Source organism: Rhinopithecus roxellana, chromosome 19 (assembly GCF_007565055.1).
Source record: "Rhinopithecus roxellana isolate Shanxi Qingling chromosome 19, ASM756505v1, whole genome shotgun sequence".
In the NCBI taxonomy this organism is placed as follows: domain Eukaryota; kingdom Metazoa; phylum Chordata; class Mammalia; order Primates; family Cercopithecidae; genus Rhinopithecus; species Rhinopithecus roxellana.
The window spans coordinates 41,274,615-41,295,718 of NC_044567.1; the positions used below are offsets into that span (position 1 = coordinate 41,274,615).

The following is a 21,104-nucleotide window of genomic DNA, read 5'->3' on the forward strand; positions in this document are numbered from 1 at the left end:
GAGAGAGATTTCTTTACTGCAATAATACAGAGGCTTTCCACTTGGGTGACATCCAGAACCCACTGCTGTGGCCAGGATGCCATGCTATATCATTTAGTTTAGGCCCATGGTGCCCCTCCTAGAGCTGGGGGCTGTTTGATGCCACATAAAACATGCTGGCTGAGGATGTGGGAAGGATAGCACCAGAATTGAAGAATGGTCCCTAGATGGCCAGAAAACCCCCATGGTCACTGCAGAAGACTAAAAGCGTCCTGATACTTCCTCCACACCTCTACCCTAGGCAGAAGATCTTTAAGGAGAGGGCCTTGCCGGACATTGAGAACTACATGTTTGAGAATCATGATCAGCTGCGGCAGGCGGCCACCGAGTGCATGTGCAACATGGTGCTCCACAAGGAGGTGAGGCAGGGGCTCAGGACGGAGACCTGGGCATGATCAAGGCACGGAGAGACAGGCCAGCGTTAGACCCTGGGGTGAGATCAGGGGCTGTTATGATGGCATTAAGGTAGCATTTTGGGCAGAAAATCCAGGAATCCCTAAATCTTTCCTAGATTACAGTCCCCCTCCCTGTAGGGGCCCTGAGAGACAGGTATGCATAAAGGAAAAAATACAAAGCTAGGGCTTTGAATCCAAACCCTGGGCTAGATGAGGTGGGAGACAACCGAGTTCCCCTAGAGTTTACTTAGTGCCTAAATAACTTAAACAAAGCAGGATATGAGACCAGGGCCTCTCAGAGGTCAAGGAAGGCTAGACTGCTTGCATTTATTGAAACTCACATATATAAAAAAAAAAGAAGAAATGCCAAATGCAGTTATCAACCATTTCAGGATGTCTTAAATGTCAGCATTTAATGAACTACCACTGTTCCCATAGAAATTGCAATGCAATATAACTGTACTCATCACATAATAATTATAAGTTTATAAAAATAAAATGAATTCAGAACATGCTGTAGGCCTCATGGTCCAGTCATGGGACAAATGATACCCATCTGGTGAATGTCTTCTTCTTCCCATCCTGTCAGAGTACTGCTGTGCCTGTAGGTATAATCTCATCGGATATAACAGCAGGGTCTAAATTTGAGGCCCTTCATTAACATGAGGGCCAAGCTGAATGGCCCTCCTGGGCCCCCATATAGGGACTAGTGAGAGACCCAGTCTGTTTAGCCTCAACCCCTGAACCTTAGATCTTCTCACAGTTTTAGGGGGAAAACCTAACCCATTAAAGCCTATTAAAGGCCGGGTGCAGTGGCTCATGCCTGTAATCCCAACACTTTGGGAGGCCGAGGTCGGTGGGTCACTTGAAGTCGGGAATTTGAGACCAGCCTGGCCAATAGGGTGAAACCCTGTCTTTACTAAAAGTACAAACATTAGCCAGGCATGGTGGTGGGTGCTTGTAGTCCCAGCTACTCCGGAGGCTGAGACATGAGAATTGCTTGAACTTGGGAGGCAGAGGTTACAGTAAGCCGAGATCATGCCACTGCACTCCAGCCTGGGAGAAAAAGCAAGACTTCATCTCAAAAAAAAAAAAAAAAAAAAAAAAAAAAAACATTAAAGTCAGGGGAAATGAAGCTACCAGGGTCTACCAGGGAGCTGGCCTAAGGCTGGGCTGCGGGCCTGGAAGCCATGGGGGAGACAGAGAATGTATCCAGGGAGATGGGGTTGGGAGGCTGAGAGGTTGAGGGAGGTAATGGGAGGAGGGAGGCAACCTTTCCTATGGGAGCACCGACTGCTACAACAACTCAAGTCAAAATGTTCAGTGGTCCCAATAGGATAGAAGTTCATTTCTTGCTCACCATGTCAAAGTCTTGTTTGGATTGGGTGGCTCACTTTTTTTTTTCTGAGATGGAGTCTGGCTCTGTCACCCAGGCTGGAGTGTAGTGGTGTGGTCTCGAATTACAGCAACCTCCCGCCTCTGGGTTCATCGCAAATTGGTCCTGCCTCAGCCGCTCCGAGTACTGGACGAAAGCACTAGGCCACCCCCTGGCTAATTTTTTTGTATGTTGTTAGTAGATACAGTGGTTTCACCATGATAGCCAGGATGGGTCTTGAGCTACCTGACCTCATGATCTGCCCGCCTTGGCCTCCCAAAGTGCTGGGATTACAGGCGTGAGCCACTGCGCCCAGCCGGGTGGCTCACTTTCAAGCTGACTCAGGGATCCAGGCTCCTTTGATCATCAAGAACTGCCTTCTCCTCTGCCACACTGGGAGTGGATTCCACTCTGATGGTGAATGGGGAGACAGACCGAGGGAGAGGTGCCTAAAAGTGACACACATCACTTCTGCTCGTGTTTCATCTAGGAGAACTAGGCCACCACCACATCGAGATGTGAGAAATGGGGGAATGTAGTCCATGTAAGGGCAGCTGCTTCCCAGAAACAACTGTATTCCATGAGAAGGGGCCATGCTGACCCCTCTGATATATGGTGACCTCTGCCATGCTCTCACCTCCGATGACCACTGCTCCAGTTTCAGGGAGATGAAGACAGAGGGTCACACCTGGGAAACTGTGATCTTGGTCCCCTTTTGGAGTTCCACTTCTAAGAAACCTGGCCCAGTAGAATGCTCTGAGACTTGACCACCTAGATTTTACAGTAGTGCAGAGGGTTGAGGATGAGATGCTGTGAGGGGTTAATACCTCTCTGAGACATGTCAGGGTACTGGTCCCCTGGAAGCTCTTCTCCTGGTTTTCAGATCCTTGGGAAGCCTCATCTCTCACCTGGTGGAGACGGCACTGTAGCTTTCTAATACCGAGCAAACCACCTAATTGTTCCCTACTTCTGCCCCAGTCCCTGCAAAATCATTTTATGAAAGACCCTGAAGGCCCATCCATTGTGGGAGAAACCTTCCAAGCTTCCCCAAAGTGATGGGAAATACAGTTTCTCAGGCAACATCTACCCTGCAGGAGTCTGTGCCTGCCTCCTTCCCCTGGTGTGGAGGCTGAATGCAAACAGAGGTGGTGAAGCACACTAGATGGGGAATTCTTTGTTTTCTTTATTTGGAAGAATTTGTAGCCCCTTCATTCAACCAATCGGGGAAGGCTTCTTAGGGGAGGTAGCATGAGTGAGGTGCTCAGAGGGAAACGCTGAGGGATCTTGGGTTGGAGAACTTCAGGTGCATCTTACCCTCTTCAGGCTGGGCAGATTGGGGACAGTTTTCTCTGAGCCATGTTCCTGCCTCCCACAGGTACAGGAAAGGTTCTTGGCTGATGGGAACGACCGGCTGAAGCTGGTGGTGCTGCTCTGCGGGGAGGATGATGATAAGGTGCAGAATGCGGCTGCAGGGGCTCTGGCCATGCTGACAGCAGCACACAAGAAACTGTGCTTCAAGATGACTCAAGTGGTAAGATCTGGCCCTGGGGATAGGAAGGGTTGGATGGGCTCCAGGGAATCTCCCCACTCACAGACCACACTGGATGATCCTCTGGGGAGACCAGCTCCTAAAGAAACCTCTCACAGCCGCTGGGCATCTGTTCTTACTGCCTAAGGAGAGGACTGTCTATTCCCTTCAGTGCCTTACGTTCATTATTTGGTCTTCCCAAGTATGCTAGCTCAACCCCTCCCACTGGAGTTTCACCCATTGCCTTTAGAGGTGCATATACCTCATTGCTTAAGAACAACAGCAACGCTAATCACTGCTGTGGAGCTCCAGAGCTTCCCAAGAGAAGCACGGTTGTGGTGGGGATGCCATAAGGAGCTTACGGTTTGGCAAAAAAGCTGCAGATTCTCTTAAGTGGACACAACGACCAGCTCCTCTGAGACTGTTTCCATTGCAGCAAGTGTAATGGAAATATCTGTATAGTTACAAACATGGGAGTGCACAACGAAACTTTCCTTATTTCACCAAACTGAAGAGTTTGTGGGCACTCATCTCTCCCCGTGGTGAAAAATGTGGACCTCTCAATTCAAAGGTGTTCATGTCTGGTTTAAAGGCAGGCTCTTTTAGATAGTCAGTGTAAGGTGTGTATGTATTGGCGGGTGTGTTCTCTAAGTTCCAAGAGGGGGGTTATGCTGTCCTGGCATCTGGCAAGGGTGTATCTGTTGAATGTAGTTCATCCTGCATGGTCTTTGGACTTCAACCTCTTTCCCTAAGGCAAGCTTCTCAAAACTGTAATGTGTTTAAGAATCACCTAGGCAACTTGTTAAAACAGTGTCCCCACACGTTCTGATTTAGTAGATTGGGGGTGGAATGCTAACAGCTTGGGGACCACACTTTGAAACCACTGCCCTAGAGCAGCCTCTTCTGGTGTTACTGGGCACATAACTCTTGTTGCAGGTCCTCACAGGACCCTCTGTGACTCCTTGCACTTACTGAGTGCCAGGTGTTGCCCTAAGTGTTTACATTTATTAAGTCATTTAATCATCCAAGCCACCCTGTGAGGTGGGTATTATTATTATCATCATCCCTATTTAACAAATGAGGAAACTGAGGTGCAGAAAAGCAACTAGACCAAGGCCACACAGCCTGTTAGTTGGGAAGGGATTGGAACCCTTCAGGATTGCCAACCCACTCCTGTCCACTTCTTCGTTCTTCCTTGCGGGGCTCAGAAATCTTGGCTGCATTTTTGTTCTGACACGGAGCTTCCTGGGGACTCTGTGAAGCTGCTCAGACTCATCTTTTGTGCCACCCCATGGCCATGTTGGATGCTGGACATCTCTACAGTCTCATGTCATCTGGGCTATGCCCTGGGCTATGCTTCCTGCCCTGGAATCCCATCCTTATTGAGTTTCTATCACTGCTTCCTTTGACCCTCGGTGACTCATCCCAGGGACTGATGGGCCCAGGACCCATTGTCAGTTACACTTCAGCATATAAACTTTCCAGCCTAGAACCGTGCCACAGCTAGCTAAGTTTTCATGTTCTTTCCTTGGGATAGGACATTCAGTGCAGAGTTTACAAAAGTTGGGTTAGATGCTCAAAAGCCAAGAATTTGCCTTTTCTTCCCCCTGCATCTGTCTTCCCATGTGCTTGTGGAAAGCTAGCCCTGCTGACAAATGCCAGGTGAGGGTAACAGGTACAAAGAAGCCCAAGGGAAATCCTTTGCATTGGTGTTTTTTTTATTTATTTATTTTTATTTTTGTTTATTTATTGTTTGAGACAGAGTCTTGCTCTCTTGCCTAGGTTGGAGTGCAGTGGTACAATCTTGGCTCACTGCAACTTCCACCTCCTGAGTTCAAGCAATTCTCCTGCCTCAGCCTCCTAGTAGCTGGGATTACAGGCACGTGCCACCACGCCTGGCAAATTTTTGTGTTTTTAGTAGAGAGGGGGTTTCCCCGTGTTGGCCAGGCTGGTCTTGAACTCCTGACCTCATGCTCCACCTGCCTTAGCCTCCCAAAGTGCTGGGATTACAGGCATGAGCCACTGCACCCGGCCTGTGTTGGTGTCTTAAATCATCACCTACTTGCCCTGCATCCACTTATACTTGTTGAGCACTTACTGTGCTGCAGCCCCCATGCTAAGCTCTTTCCATGTATTTTCTCATTAAATCACCACAATGTTAGAGGTAGGTGTAGAAGATGACCCTGAGGCTTATAGAGGTTAAATAACTTAGCTGAGGCCATGTAGTTGGTAAGTGGCTGAGCTGGGACCTGAACACTGGCCTCTCTGACTCCAAACCCCCATGCTGATGACCATTCTACTCTGCTGCCCCAAGTATATCTGCTGAATGATACAGGAGTAAAGCCTCCTGGTTCTATTCTCAGCATTATCTCTGTCTCCTGGGATGATCAGAGGGGTCTAGAGTCCTGCCTTCCCAAGAATAGTAGTTGGGTTGCTTCATAGCTGGGAATGGAGGAAGAATAGAAGTGAGGATACATTTAAGACTCTTGTGTTGATTCCAGTTAAAGACAGGGCTGGGGGAGAGCATGTCTGCATGTCTGGAGCTGATATCTCAAAGGGCATCTGGTTTGGCAGAAGCAGGCATTGCCCATGTGCCCAGAGTGAGAATCCTCCTTTTGAACACTCTGCATACCTGTTCTTCTCAGGTTTGCAGTGGGTCTGGCCCTTTGTTTCTTTTTTTTTTTTTTTTTTTTTTTTTTTGAGACGGAGTCTCGCTCTGTCGCCCAGGCTGGAGTGCAGTGGTGCGATCTCGGCTCACTGCAAGCTCTGCCTCCCGGGTTTACGCCATTCTCCTGCCTCAGCCTCCCAAGTAGCTGGGACTACAGGCGCCCACCATCTCGCCCGGCTAGTTTTTTGTATTTTTTAGTAGAGACGGGGTTTCACCGTGTAGACCAGGATGGTCTCGATCTCCTGACCTCGTGATCCACCCGTCTCGGCCTCCCAAAGTGCTGGGATTACAGGCTTGAGCCACCGCGCCCGGCCATGGCCCTTTGCTTCTTAAGCTGTTTAAGAAATAAATGGATTTGGAATATGAATCCTCTACTGTTTCCAGATGCGTGACCATAGCTAAGTTATGCTGATTTCTTTAATTATTTTGTTTTAGTTCATTTTCTGTTGCTATAATAGAACACCTGAGACTAGGTAAAAGAAAAGAGGTTTATTTTGGTTCACAGCTCAGAAGGCTGGGAAGTCCAAGATCAGACAGCATCATCTGATTTGCTTTTGGTGAAGGTCTTATGCTGTGTCATAGCATGATTTAGAAGCAGAAGGGGAAATGTGTATGTGTGAAAAGGATAAAACACAAGAGGTGGCAACTGGGGCCATGACTGGCTGTCATGGTTTCTAATCTAGTCCCTTGAGAGTGAGAACTCACTGCTGCAAGAATTGACACATTCCTGTGACAGCAGCATTAATTCCTCTTAATGACCTAATCACCTCTTAAAGGCCCCACCTCCCAACATTGCCACACTGGGGACCCACATTTCCAACACATGAACTCTGGGGACACACTCAAACCTAGCACCCTCCTTACCTTTTTTCCTGCCTCCAGACAACCCAGTGGTTGGAGATCCTCCAGCGGCTTTGCCTGCATGACCAGCTGTCTGTCCAACACCGGGGCCTCGTCATCGCCTACAATCTACTGGCAGCCGATGCTGAGCTGGCCAAAAAGCTGGTGGAGAGTGAGCTGCTGGAGATCCTGACTGTGGTGGGCAAACAGGAGCCAGATGAGAAGAAGGCAGAAGTGGTTCAGACAGCCCGAGAATGTCTCATCAAGTGCATGGATTATGGCTTCATTAAACCAGTGTCTTAGACAGGGACCCTCAGGGATGCTGGGAGTGGCCCTGTACTGTGCAGAGTCCTGGGTTGGGTTCTCCTGGAGTGTCAGGTCATCTAGGGATCATAGCAGTGACAATGAAGTCTCAATATAAATGGAAGACTTGACTGTTCCCTGAGTTGTGAATCTTCTCCTTTGTCCTGACAGAGTTTGGATGTTTCATTCTCTCTCTTGCTTCCTATCTCCTTACATCTGTCAAGTTTCAGAAATTCCAAGAATAATTTTCACCCATGATTAGAACATAGGTTGGATCATTCTTTCTGTACCCATTTTGAAGGCCAGGATAACAGGTTGAAGTTATTTATATTTTGGAAAATGGATTTTGTGGTAAGGTAGGAACTAACGGGTGTGTGCATATAAAGGTTAATGCTGTTGTATTTGGATGCTGATCTGTGCTGTTTTCATGACCTCTCTCCCACACTATTTGAATCAGTCTGTTCAGAACGGTGTGTTTCACCTTCAGTGCTCTGTCCCAGCCCTGTGCCCATTCCCATCACTTCACTGTGATGGAAATAGAGTTTATGTTCAACAGTGAGACATGACCTCTGCAATTTGCTTGGGAAAGTCTTCCAAGCAAGATGGACATGATGAATACAAATAAGATAATCTTCAAACAAAAAATAAATAATTCATTGGCTCATGTATCTTGGCCATCCAGGGAAGGTCTGACATTGTTAGATTCAGAGTTTCAAATGCCATCACCATGGATGTGTCTCTTTCTCTCTCTCATTTTCCCTCCCCATATCTTGTCTTTTATTTATTATAGGTTGATTTCATTCCCTAGTGGGCTCTCTCCCTGTGATAGGAAAGGCAGTCCCCAGCAGCCCCAGGCTTACATAGCTGTTATAGTTCATTATGGAAGAGAAGAGAGAAGAGCATTTTCAATAACTCAGCAAAGTTCCCAGGAATGACTCTGATATGTCTGTGTCTCAGGTCACATTTCCATCTATGAACCAATCATATTCAGAGGTGGAATGCTAATTGGCCAGGCCTGGGTCATATATACAAATCTAGGTTAAGAAGGAGCTTCATCCCTGTCCAATTGACATGGACTGATTAGGGGTATTAATGGAAGAGGTGTGCCACCACAAAAGAATGTACCCTGGGCATATCAAAGAACATGTTCTTTATGTCAGGCTTGGCCACAAAAGAATGACACAAGTAATATGCCGTAGATCAGAACCTCTCTGTTAATACTGCCTTTTTAGCATGGTTGAGATAGCTAAGAACTAGTACTGTCACTCAGGTATGTCCCAATTCTACCTACATTTATTGAAGGGTCGACAGTTCTGATCTCAGCATTGGGTAAAGGGTGGGACATTTAGTTTTATGGTCCTTGACGAAAACAATTTACAACGTTCTGTTGTGTAGTAAGTGTAAGTGTACATATGCCTGGAAAAGAGACAGACTATCAGAAAGTTGCACTGTTGCGGTATGGGCCAAATCCAACATAATACCCGCTGTACCTCTAGAGAACTAAAACTTTAGTTTCTCAGATCTTTTCTGCACTAATGATCTTTACATACAGCCTACATTTTACTAACTCTTACATGGGCTTGTTTCACAGCAGGAAACTATACTCATCATATCCTTATTATGATAGAGAATGACAACATTCAAAAAGGTGTGGCCCTTCTGAAAATATATACAACATTCATCATCAATAAATAGCATGATTTGACCCCTGTCAAATTCTTTCCTTCTTTCCTCATATGTGGGCTTGAGTGGGTGTATTTAGCTCCTTTAAACAAAACTCTTTCAGAGGTAGGGCCACACTCTTACTCATTTTGACTCTCATGAGATTACATCTGCCAGTGGCGTTCAGGGCCAGTTAGATAAAGCTCATCTTGTTTGGATTGCAGGGAATTTTTTTTTTTTTTTTTTGACAGGGTCTTGCTCTGTAACCTAGGCTCAAGGGCAGTGGTGCAGTCATGGCTCACTGCAACCTTGGTCTCCATGGCTCAAGTGATCTTTCTACCTCAGTCTTCTGAATAACTGGGACTACAGGCACACACCACCACCCCCAGCTAATTAAAAACATTTTTTTTTTAGAGACGGGGTCTCACTATGTTGCCCAGTCTGGGCGACCACGTTCTTTAAGATGAGTATTTTATAAATAGTCCAAGAAGATCCAGAGGAAAGCTGAATTCCTTCATCTGATTTTTGCCACTGGTCTACTATCTGGCTAAGTCTTCACGGGAGGCCTTTAAGAAAAGCTGTGAAAAATACCTTTGTTTCCCACTGCCTAGATTACATAACTGATTGGCTTTTCCAGCCTAGACTCTTAGTCACCATTGCTTGTAAGAGGACCCTTCTTTGCCGATTCCTATTTATTTTCATCTATGCTTTCAAATAGACTGATGCTAACCTGAGATCATCTCTTTATTGAGGTAGCTTGCTCAAAACCAGCAAGGAACAGCCAATACCTGCCAACTTTCCAGGTTTTTCCAACCAATTCTCTTACAGAAAACCTATGAATACCTTAGAGGTATGTTTCTTAGTTTCCCAACATATAATGGAAAAATTCATCATTTTTATCATTACTTTTAACTGAAGTATGTTGCTATCAGATAACTTGGTCTGTATCATATTAATCCTTTGCAATTTGAGAAGCATACATTTTTTTTTTTTTTTTTTTTTTTTTGAGGCGGAGTCTCGCTCTGTCGCCCGGACTGGAGTGCAGGGGCCGGATCTCAGCTCACTGCAAGCTCCGCCTCCCGGGTTTACGCCATTCTCCTGCCTCAGCCTCCCGAGTAGCTGGTACTACAGGCGCCCGCCACCTCGCCCGGCTAGTTTTTTTGTTTTTTTGTTTGTTTGTTTGTTTTGAGACGGAGTCTCACTCTGCCGCCCAAGTTGGAGTGCAGTGCCCGGATCTCAGCTCACTGCAAGCTCCGCCTTCCGGGTTTACGCCATTCTCCTGCCTCAGCCTCCCGAGCAGCTGGGACTACAGGCGCCTGCCACCTCGCCCGGCTAGTTTTTTTTTTTGTATGTTTTAGGAGAGACGGGTTTCACCGTGTTAGCCAGGATGGTCTCGATCTCCTGACTTCGTGATCCGCCCGTCTCAGCCTCCCAAAGTGCTGGGATTATAGGCTTGAGCTACCGCGCCCGGCCGAGAAGCATACAATTTTAAAGTTTATATCTCCAAAATGATACTTTATAAAAATTTAACCCCTTTGACTCTTAGTCTTCTCATTTGTGAAAGGTAAATAATAAAGAATTTCTGTTCCTAGTAATAGTAACTTGTGGCAAAACAATACCCTGACATACAAACATGGAAAAACTGGGCAAAACGTAATCTGTTTAAGGCACCGAGAGCCATTAAGGCAGTGAGACCAGCAAAAAGGGAAGCACCAAGGAGGGAGCTTAACTTTTTAGTAAAGTCGATTCCACTTGGGATGTTTGCCAATTTGTTGGCAGAGGTTGGGAGTCACAGAGGTTTAAGTGTCTGAGAGACCATTTATTAAACTGCTAAAAGAAGAAATAGAAAATTTGAATAGTGTTACACCTACTGAATAAATTGTGTTTGTAATAACAAAAACGATGGTCATGAAAGCCTTCCCACAAAGAAAACTCAGGCCCATTTAGTTTCACTGGTGAGTTCTACAGGCATTTAAGAAAGAAACAATGCCACTCTTTTGTTTTCTTTTGTTTTTTGAGCAAGGTCTCATTCTGTCACCCAGGCTGGAGTGCAGTGGCTTGATCATGGCTCACTGTAGCCTCAACCTCCTGGGCTCAAGTGATCCTCCCACTCAGTCTCCTGAGTAACTGATATTCACTGTTAGTCTTCCAACTTAATGCTCTTTTTTCTTTTCCTTTTTAAAAAAGCTTTTTCTTTTTTTGTAGAAATGGAGATTCACTATGATATTATAGGTGCATTAAGTATTTTTATTTTTTATTTTTTGTAAAGACCAGGCGGGTCTTGAACTCCTGGGCTCAAACAATCCTCCCACCTCAGCCTCACAAAGCATTGGGATTACAGGTGTGTGCCACTGCATCTGGCCGAAACAGTACCAGTCTTAGGCAAACCCTTCCAGAGAAGATAAAAGAAAGGACACTTTCAGCTCTTTTTATGAGGACAGCTTGATAGCAAAACTTAACAAAAACATTACACTATAGGAAAATTGTAGACCAATATCTTTTGTGACTATAGGTGCAAAATCCTTTACTAAATACTGGCACACTAAATCCACCAATATATAAAAAGACAACACGTTAATCAAGTTAGGTTTATTCTAGGAATAATAAATTGGTTAACACGAGACTATCAACTAATATACTACATCAACAGAATAAAGAATAAAATAATATGATTACCTCAATAGATGTAGGAAAAGCTTTTGACAATATTCAGTAACAATTCATGATAAAACTCTTCAGTACACTAAAAATAGAAGGAAACTTCCTTAATGTGATAAAGTTTATCCGTATAAAATTTACAGCCACTGTGATATTTAATTATTCCCTGAGATTAAGAATGAGATAACAATACTTGCTATTACCAATTGTATTCAACTTTGTACTGAAGAGCGTAGCTAGTACAATAAGGCAAGAAAAGGAAATGAAAATCATAAAATTGGCCAAACGTGACCGTTATTAAAATGGCAGGTTACAGGTTAGGCAAGCGGGAGGCAGACATGTGTTTCAGGGGATGGGAAGGCTATTTCCACCGTTTGCAAGTGGGTGCTGCATTGGACACTGATGGAAAGAACCATCACGCTGGAAAATAATTTTTTATTTTCATGACAGCCTACCATTGAATTTACAATTCTGATATTAATGAAATATCTCTATAAAAGGTTGAAGTGTTTTCCCACAATTGCCAAGGAACAAAATAGTCAATTTATTAATGAAACATGATGTGTGTTGAACAAGACAAGCTGGCTCAAGCATTTGAGGATGCTTTTGAGGTACTGAGGCAACATTCAACTGGAGATCTTCAGTACTCACCAGATTACAAAAATTACCTGGCTTTAATCAATCATTGTCCTCATGTCAAGGGAAATTCCTGCTGCTATGGAGAGTTGCCTACAGAGGAACCTGTCTATAATTGGAGAATGGTAATCAATAGTGCTGCGGTCTTCTATTTTGAAGGAAATATTCATCAATCTCTGCAGAACGTAACTGAAAACCAGCTGGTACAACCCACTATTCTCCAGCAAAAGTGGAGAAAGGCAAGAAGAAGCTCTGACTGTTTGAATACCTTCACGAATCCCTGTGTAATCCGGAGATGGCACCTTGTATTCAGTGGGTAGATAAAACCAAAGGCATCTTTCCGTTTGTATCAAAAAAACAAAGGAAAACTTGCCGAGCTTTGGGAGGCGGGGGGGAAAGACAATCGGGAGACCACGACTTATCAGAAAATGGCCAGGGCACTGAGAAATTATGGAAGAAGTGAGGAAATTACCAAAATCCAGAGGAAGCTGACTTACCAGTTCAGTGAGGCCGTTCTCCAAAGACTCTCCATCTTATTTCTTGGAAAAAGAGATCTTCTACTCGCAATGTGTTCAACCTGATCAAAAATATCTCAGTTTAGGCCGGGCGCGGTGGCTCAAGCCTGTAATCCCAGCACTTTGGGAGGCCGAGACGGGCGGATCACGAGGTCAGGAGATCGAGACCATCCTGGCTAACATGGTGAAACCCCGTCTCTACTAAAAATACAAAAAACTAGCCGGGCGACCTGGCGGGCGCCTGTAGTCCCAGCTACTCAGGAGGCTGAGGCAGGAGAATGGCGTGAACCCGGGAGGCGGAGCTTGCAGTGAGCTGAGATCCGGCCACTGCACTCCAGCCTGGGCGACAGAGCGAGACTCCGTCTCAAAAAAAAAAAAAAAAAAAAAAAAAAAAGAATATCTCAGTTTAAATAACTGCAATGCAAATTATAATGATACATATGCCAGTTACCATGAGCTAAATCACCATGATTGCTAAATATGCTCTCGTATTTCATGGTTTCCTGGCATCGGAAATCCCTACAAGTTTTAAGGATTTCTCACCATCTCTTTTTTCCTTCCTCTGAAGGAGTTTAGGATTTTTCTCTTAAAGCAAATACTAAAGAGAAAAAAAAAAAACCAATTAACTTTATTTGTGGCTTTTATCAAGAGCATATGTAATCTATACTAACTCAGTGGGAAATTCTGCCAAAGAGCAGCTTTCTTTTTAATACTCTATGAAGATTCAATGAACAACTTTATTGTTTCAAATGATTAAGCCCATTTGAAAGTATAGACTAAATGTCCTTGCTTGCTCTTACTATTCTCTCTCTTTTTAAAATGTTTATTTTTTTATTTTATTATTTTTTTGAAAGAGGTGTCAGCCAAGATGATTTTCTGTTTTTATGGATTTAGGAGTACAAGTGCAGTTTTGTTGCATGGATATATTGAGTAGTGGTAAAGCATATCGCATAGCATCCTCATCACCAGAATAATGAACATCGTACCCTATAGTAGGATTTCATCCCTCATTCCCCACCCATCTCCCACCTTTTGGAGCCTCCAGTGTCTATTCCTCCACTCTGTATGTCCATTGCTAAGCTCCCAACTATACTCATTTTATTTTATTTTAAAAATTGTTTTCTTTTTCTACATGCTTCAATGGATGCAAACTCTTATCATTTTTTCTTTTCCTTTCACAGACAGTGACTTCAATTTTTTTTTTTTTTTTTTTTTTTTGCTGCTAACTCCCAAGCACAACACAGACAGTGACTTATATTTTTAATTTTTTCAAGAGGCAAAGCCTACTTCTGAAGCTCTTTTTTTTTTCTCTTTTCCTACTTCAATAATCTAGTCTATGTTCTTACTGTTCTTTGTGCAATCACTTTCTTCTAGATTAACAGTGCCAGAACAGATGATTTGATTTATATATTGTATATATTGATTTCAGCATTTTCCTGTCATCTACTCAGGTGAGGAAAATCACTCTTTTTTATCCGATGACTTTACAAAAAATCATTTACAAAGAAGTGACTGCATATGATAAAGTCTTTGTGCCAAAAAAGGTTCATGGCTTTAAAAACATCATAGACATGTCTATTCAGGTTCCTTATAAGCTTTTTTCTTTCCTTCTCTTTTGATCTTACCCATTTTTACAACTTAAAGCTTTTTTTTTTTTTTTTTTTTTTTGAGACAGGATCTTGCTCTGTCTCCCAGGCTCAAGTGCGTTGGCACAAACATGGCTCAACCCCAGCTAATTCATTTATTTATTTTGTAGAGACAGTGTTTTATCATGTTGCCCAGGCTAGTTTTGAACTCCTGAGCTCAGGCAATCTGCCCACCTTGGCCTTCGAAAGTGCTCGGATTACAGGTGTGAGCAACCAGGCTGGTCCCAAAACTTTTTTAATGTTTAAATTTTACCACTGTATTAAGGAGGGGTTACCCATTTTTTAATTGCCTTTTTTTCTTCTTATTAGGGAGGGGTAAGGAAGAAGACTTGGTCAGCAGAAAGCAGGTCTTAATTGCTTTTTTGTTTTGTTTTGTTACTATTGAGTTGTTTGAGCTCTTTACTTGTATTGGATATTAACCCCTCATCAGATGTCTGGCTTGCAAATATTTTCTCGTATTTCATAGGTTATCACTTTACTCTGTTGATTGTTTCCTTTTGCTGTGCAGAAGGTTTTTAGTTTGTTTGTTTTAGCTACACATCATGAACTAAGAAGCTTTTTAGTTTGATTAATACCATTTGTCTATATTTAATTTTGTTGTCTGTGCTTTTGGGAACAAATCCAAAAAATCATTACCCAGACCAATGTCTTGCAGTATTCACACAGATGGTTTGGGTATGGTTAGGGAGGGTTGATTGGAGGAGGTGGTGTTCATGTGATGTGTGGGGGTAGGTGGGTGCTTGAGTGGATTATGGGCGGTGCAGTGCGGGAGTCTTGTCGGGAGTTATGGTATGGACTGTCAGGATTTAAGATTTCCGAGTACAATGGAAGGTAACTGCATTACGGCATTTAGTCCTTCCATCCTTCTTCGTTTATTGATCTACTTCCTTGCATTTCCTTACTTCCTTTCCTCCTTCCTTACGTCCTTCCTTCCTTCCTTCCTTCCTTCTTCTTCCTTTCTTCTCCTTTCTTTCTCTTTTCTTTTTCTTTCTCTTCTTTCTTTCTCTCTTTCTTTCTTTCTTTCTTTCTTTCTGGCTGCCATCTGATTCCCTATGTTTTCTTCTAGTAGTTTTAGGGTTCTTGGTCTTAAACATGTCTTTTCTTTTTTTCTTTCTTGCCTTTTTTTGTTGTTGGCAATTTTCCTGAGCAAACTAATGCAGAAATGTTTAAGTATGTAATCCATGTTGAACTAACTTTTGTATATGGTGTTGAAATAAGGGTCCAATTTTCTTTTTCTGCATGTGGAAATTCAGTTTTCTCTACACCATTTATTTTAAAAAGTGGTCTTTTTCTTCTTGGCATATTTGTTGAAAATCAGTTAGATTAATCTCTGGGCTCTCTGTTCTGTTCCATTGGTTGATGTGTCTTTTTCTTTTTTTTTTTTTTTTTTTTTTTTGAGACGGAGTCTCGCTCTGCCACCCAGGCTGGAGTGCAGTGGCCGGCTCTCAGCTCACTGCAAGCTCCGCCTCCCGGGTTCACGCCATTCTCCTGTCTCAGCCTCCCGGGTAGCTGGGACTACAGGCGCCCGCCTCGTCGCCCGGCTAGTTTTTTGTATTTTTTAGTAGAGACGGGGTTTCACCGTATTAGCCAGGATGGTCTCGATCTCCTGACCTCGTGATCCGCCCGTCTCGGCCTCCCAAAGTGCTGGGATTACAGGCTTGAGCCACCGCGCCCGGCCCAGATGTGTCTTTTTCTTTTTTGCCAATTCGATGCTGTTTTACACTTACTTGATCTTAGCCAAAAGACGGAGAAGTGATTATTTCATACTGTTTTAATTAGTATAGTTTTGTAGTATAGTTTAAAATCAGACAGTGTGATACCTCCAGCTTTTTCAACTTCAGAGAGCTCTGAAGCAAATACTTCCAGCTTTTTTTCTTTTTGCTTGTGATTGCCTTGGCTTTTTTTTTTTTTTTTGACAGAGTGTCATTCTTTTTCCCAGGCTGGAGTGAGTGTCACAATCATGGCTCACTGCAGCCTCAAACTCCTGGGCTCAAACAAACAATCCCCCTACCTCAGCCCCTGGAGTAGCTGGTACCACAGGTGTACATTGCCAAAGCAGGCTAATTTTTTTTTTTTTTGGTAGAGGTGAACTCCTCAGCTCAAGTAGTTCTTCTACCTCGGCCTCCCAAAGTGCTGGGAGTACAGGCTAGAATTTTTTTCTATTTCTATAAAAAATGATGTTGGGATTTTCATAGGGATTATATTGAATCTACAGGTCATGGTGGGTAGTATGGATTTTAATACCTACCTGGCCAAGTTATTCCTAATTAAAAAAAATTTTTTTGTAGGTATCGTGAATGTGATTGTTCCCGTTATTTCTTTTTTTGGATAGTTTGTTGTTATTTCTTCTTTTTTTTTTCACAAGCCTAGGTTCAAGAAAGTTTGTTGTTAGTGTATAGAAATGCTACTATTTCTTTTTTTCTTGTGAATTTTTAACATATTGACAGTAATCAGAAGCAAGCCGTTGATTTTTTGTGTGCGTTGATTTTGTATCCTGCAACTGTATTCACATATTAGTTCTAACAGTTGTTTTGCGGAAGTCTATAGGGTTTTCCATATATAAGATATATAAGATCATGCCATCAACAAACATTGACAATTTCATTTCTTTTCCTAATTGGATGCCTTTTATTTCTTTTTCTTGCCTAATTGCTCTAGAAAGGACTTCAATCCTATGTTGAACAGAAGGGAGAGTAGGTGCTATGGTTTGATATGATTTGTTTGACTACCAAATCTCATTTTAGAATTTGATTCCCAATGTTAAAGGTGGGGCCTGGTGGGAGGTGTTTGGATAATGGGACAGATCCCTTATGAATAAGTTAATGTTATCTTTGCAATAATGAGTCAGTTCTCACTCTTAATTTTCACAAGAGCTGATTTTTTAAAATTTTGTTTATGGATTCACTTTTCTTTTTTTTTGGAGACAGGGTCACATTCTGTTGCCCAGGCTGGAGTACAGTGGTGCGATCATAACTCACTGTAGCTTTGACCTCCTGGGCTCAAGCGATCCTCCCACCTCAGTTTCCCATGTAGTTTGAACCACAGACGCACAACACCATGACTGGTTAATTTTTTAATTTTTTGGTAGAGATGGAATCTCACTTTATTGCCCAGGCTGGTTGGTCTTAAATTCTTTGGTTCAAGTGATCCTCCCATCTCGTGCTCCCAAAGTGCTGGGATTACAGGCATGAGCCACTGTGCTCATCCAAGAGCTGATTGTTGAAAAGATCATGGCACCTCCTGCCCCTGTCTCTTGCTTCCACTCTCTCATTGTGTAATCTGCACATTCTGGCTCCCCTTCACCTTCCACCATGTGTGGAAGCTTCCTGCGGCCCTTACCAGAAGCTTGCACAGCCTGCAGAATCACGAGCCAAATTAACCTTGTTTCTTTATAAATCACCTGGGCTCAGGTATTTTGTTGAGCAACACAAACAGACTAAAACAGTAGAAATCCTTGTCTTATTCCAGATCTTACAGGAAAGGCTTTAAGTGTGATGTTAGCTGTGGGCTTCTCACAAATGACCTTTATTGTGCCGAGTTACGTTTCTTTTTTAAAAATTTGCACTCAGGGTTATCCTCGAAGAGATATATGCCTCTACATCTAATTTGGTGAACTTTTTTGGTCATCTTTCTCTCTCTCTCTCTCTCTCTTTCTGTTGCTCTGACTCTCTGCCTAGGGAATGGAAGATAGGAGAGAGTTTTTATCATAAAAGGATATTAAATTTTATCAAGTGATTTTTGGCGTCTCATAGATGATTATATGGTTTTCGTCTTTCATTCTGTTAATGTGGCATATCACATTTATTGATCCTTGCATTGCAGTGATAAAAACATTTCTCAAAAGAAGACATGCAAATAGCCAACAGATAATGAAAAAGTGCTCAGCATCACTAATTGTTAGAGAAATGCAAAGTAAAACCACAATGAGATATAATCTCTCACTTGTCAGAATATTTATTATTATATTTTTAATCATCCTGTACTTTATTTCAGAACAGAGTGTTTTCAAATGAAAAAACAAAAGATGAGTGTTGGTGAGGATGTAGAGCAAAGGGAACACTTGTACACTGTTGGTGGAAACGTAAATTGGTGCAGCCATCATGGAAAACAGTATGGAGATCCCTTCGCCCAAGAAGAAAAAAAAACTAAAAATATAATTATTATGTGATTTAGAAATCCCTCTTCAGGGTATTAATGCAAATGACTCAAAATCAGTTTGTCGAAGGGATATCTGCACTCCTATGTTCATTGTAACACTATGCACAATAGCCAAGTAATGGAATCAACCTCAGTCCATCAACAGATGAATGGATTTTTTAAAATGTAGTGCATATATACAATGGAATACTATTCAGCCTTTAAAAAGAAGGAAATTCTGGGCTGGGTACAATGGCTCACACCTGTAATTCTAACACTTTTGGCAGACGGATCACTTGAGGTCAGGAGTTTGAGACCAGGCTGACCAACATGGTGAAACCCCGTCTCTACTAAAAATACAAAAATTAGCTGGGTGTGGTGGCATATGCCTGTAATCCCAGCTACTTGGGAGGCTGAGGCAGGGGAATGGCTTGAACCTGGGAGGCAGAGGTTTTGGTTAGCTGAGACTGTGCCACTACACTCCAGCCTGGGTGACGGAGTGAGTGAGACTCCATCGAGAGAGAGAGAGAGAGAGAGAGAGAGAGAAGGAAACTCTGAAATTTGTGACAACATTGACAGAATTGGAGAACATTACGCTAAGTGAAATAAGTCAGGCCCAGAAAGATAAATACCACATGTTCTCAGTTATATGTGGAATTTAAAACAATGAACTTATAGAAGTGGAGAGTATAATGGTGGTGACAGAAGCTGGAAGATGGGGAAATGGGGAGGTGATGGTCATAGGGTATTTCAAGCAGGGACAATATGATTTTTCTTTTTGTGCATTCTATTGTACAGCATGATGAATATAGTTAATAGTAGAGTGTTGTACATTTCAAAATTGCTAAGTAAATTTCAAATGTTCTTGCCATAGAAAAAATGTTAAGTATTTGAGGTGATGGAAATGTTAACTAGCTTGATTTAATTATTTCACACTGCATTCATAAATCATTAACATCATTTTATACCCCATAAACTTTTTCCCTACGCAACTCCCTCTTCATGGAACCCATCAATCTATACAATTAAAAATTGTCAATTTACAATATAAAAAGAAGAAAAACAAGAGAAACATAAAATTGAAAACTTAGAAATAAAACTTTTAAATTATTCACACGACAGAATTGTACATGTAAAAAATCTGATAGCTACAAACTGTTAGAACCAATACGTGAATTTAGATACAAAGTCCATTTTCAAAAATCAATTGTATTTCTACATAACTATAACAGTTAGGAAATTAAGTTTTTAAAGATGGCGCCATTGTAATATCATAAAACATCAATGCTTTGAAATAAATTATGAAAGATGTTTAAGAATTCTAACTATAAAATATTATTTATAAAAATAAAAGAAAACTCATATAAATAGAGAGATATTACTAAATTCATGGATTGGATGACATTATAAAGATATAAATTCTCCCCAAATTGATATATAGATTCCATGAAAGCCCAATAAAACTTTGAGGCTTTTGGTGGGACAGACATTGATAAGTTATTTGTAAAATGTTTATGAAAAGCCATAGAATCAAGAATAGCAATGACCATCTTGGAGGATAATAAAGTTTGGCCAGGCATGGTGGCTCACGCCCATGCTCACTGTAATCCCAACACTTTGGAGGGCTTAGGCAGGAGATATTGCCTGGGACCAGGAGTTTGAGACCAGCCTGGAAAACATAGTGAATCTCCATTTCTACATATTTTTTTTAACTAAAAAGAAAAGAAGAATAAGTTGGAAGACTAACCGTGAATATTAATATAAGGTCATAGTTATTAAGATGGTATGATGTCAGCAAAAGAAAATGAAAATAGACCAATGAAACAGAAAAGAGAATTCAGAAATAGACCCACACATATATGTGCACTTGACTTATGACGAAGATCACACTACAGAACAGTGGGGAAAGGATGAACTTTTCGACAAATGATATTGGGTCAACTAGCTATCCATATGGAAAAAAATTAAACTTAACCCTTCCCTCACAACACACTCAAACATCAGGTGGATTAGAGATCTAAGTGTGAAAAGTAAAACTAGAAATATTCTTATGACATAGGGCTAGACAGTTTAAAAAAATAAAAAAGAAATATTCTAGAAGGTAACACTAGAGACTATCTTCATGAATTGGAGGAGGCAGGTATTTCTTAAATGAGACATAGAAGCACTAACCATAAAGGAAAATGTTGATAAAGAGGACAACTTTATTAAATAGGAGCTTCAATTCATGAAAAGACATTATTAAGACTTCAATTCATGAGAAGACACTATTAAGACAGTAATAAAGTCAGCCACAGAGTGGAAAGAGATTGCTAAACATTTAATCAGTAAATAACTTGTCCCAGCCTGGTCAACAAATTGAGACTGCATCTCTACAAAAAATTAAAAATTAGCCAAGCATGGTGGCATGTGCCTGTGGTTCCCAGCTACACAGGAGGCTGAGGCAGGAAAATTGCTTGATTTCAGGAGGTCGAGGCTGCAATGAGCCAGATTTGCATCACTGCGCTCCAGCCTGGGCAACAAAGGGAATCCTGTCTCCGAAAAACAAACAAACAAACAAACAAAAAACAAAGCAAGCTACTTGTACAGACACCCGTCTCTACAAAGAGTACATTAAAAATGTTAGCTGGGTGTGGTGGCACATGCCTATAGTCCCAGCTGCCTGGGAGTTGGGGACTAAGGTGGGAAGATCGCTTGAGTCC

At 42.2% G+C, this 21,104-nt stretch overlaps 1 protein-coding gene and 1 pseudogene across 1 annotated transcript; both read left to right on the forward strand.

Annotated features, from left to right (window-relative positions):
* The first annotated feature begins 206 nt into the window (after positions 1–206).
* On the forward strand, positions 207–10,405 carry LOC115894931 (protein unc-45 homolog B-like). Its single transcript, XM_030924096.1, has 4 exons — positions 207–398; positions 3,185–3,340; positions 6,888–9,790; positions 10,295–10,405. Exons 1-3 carry the CDS (start codon positions 207–209, stop codon positions 7,146–7,148), a joined length of 609 nt encoding a protein of 202 aa, XP_030779956.1. The 3' UTR covers positions 7,149–9,790; positions 10,295–10,405.
* A 1,620-nt stretch (positions 10,406–12,025) lies between these two features.
* LOC104675094 lies at positions 12,026–13,097 on the forward strand (annotated as a pseudogene).
* The last annotated feature ends 8,007 nt before the right edge of the window (positions 13,098–21,104 follow it).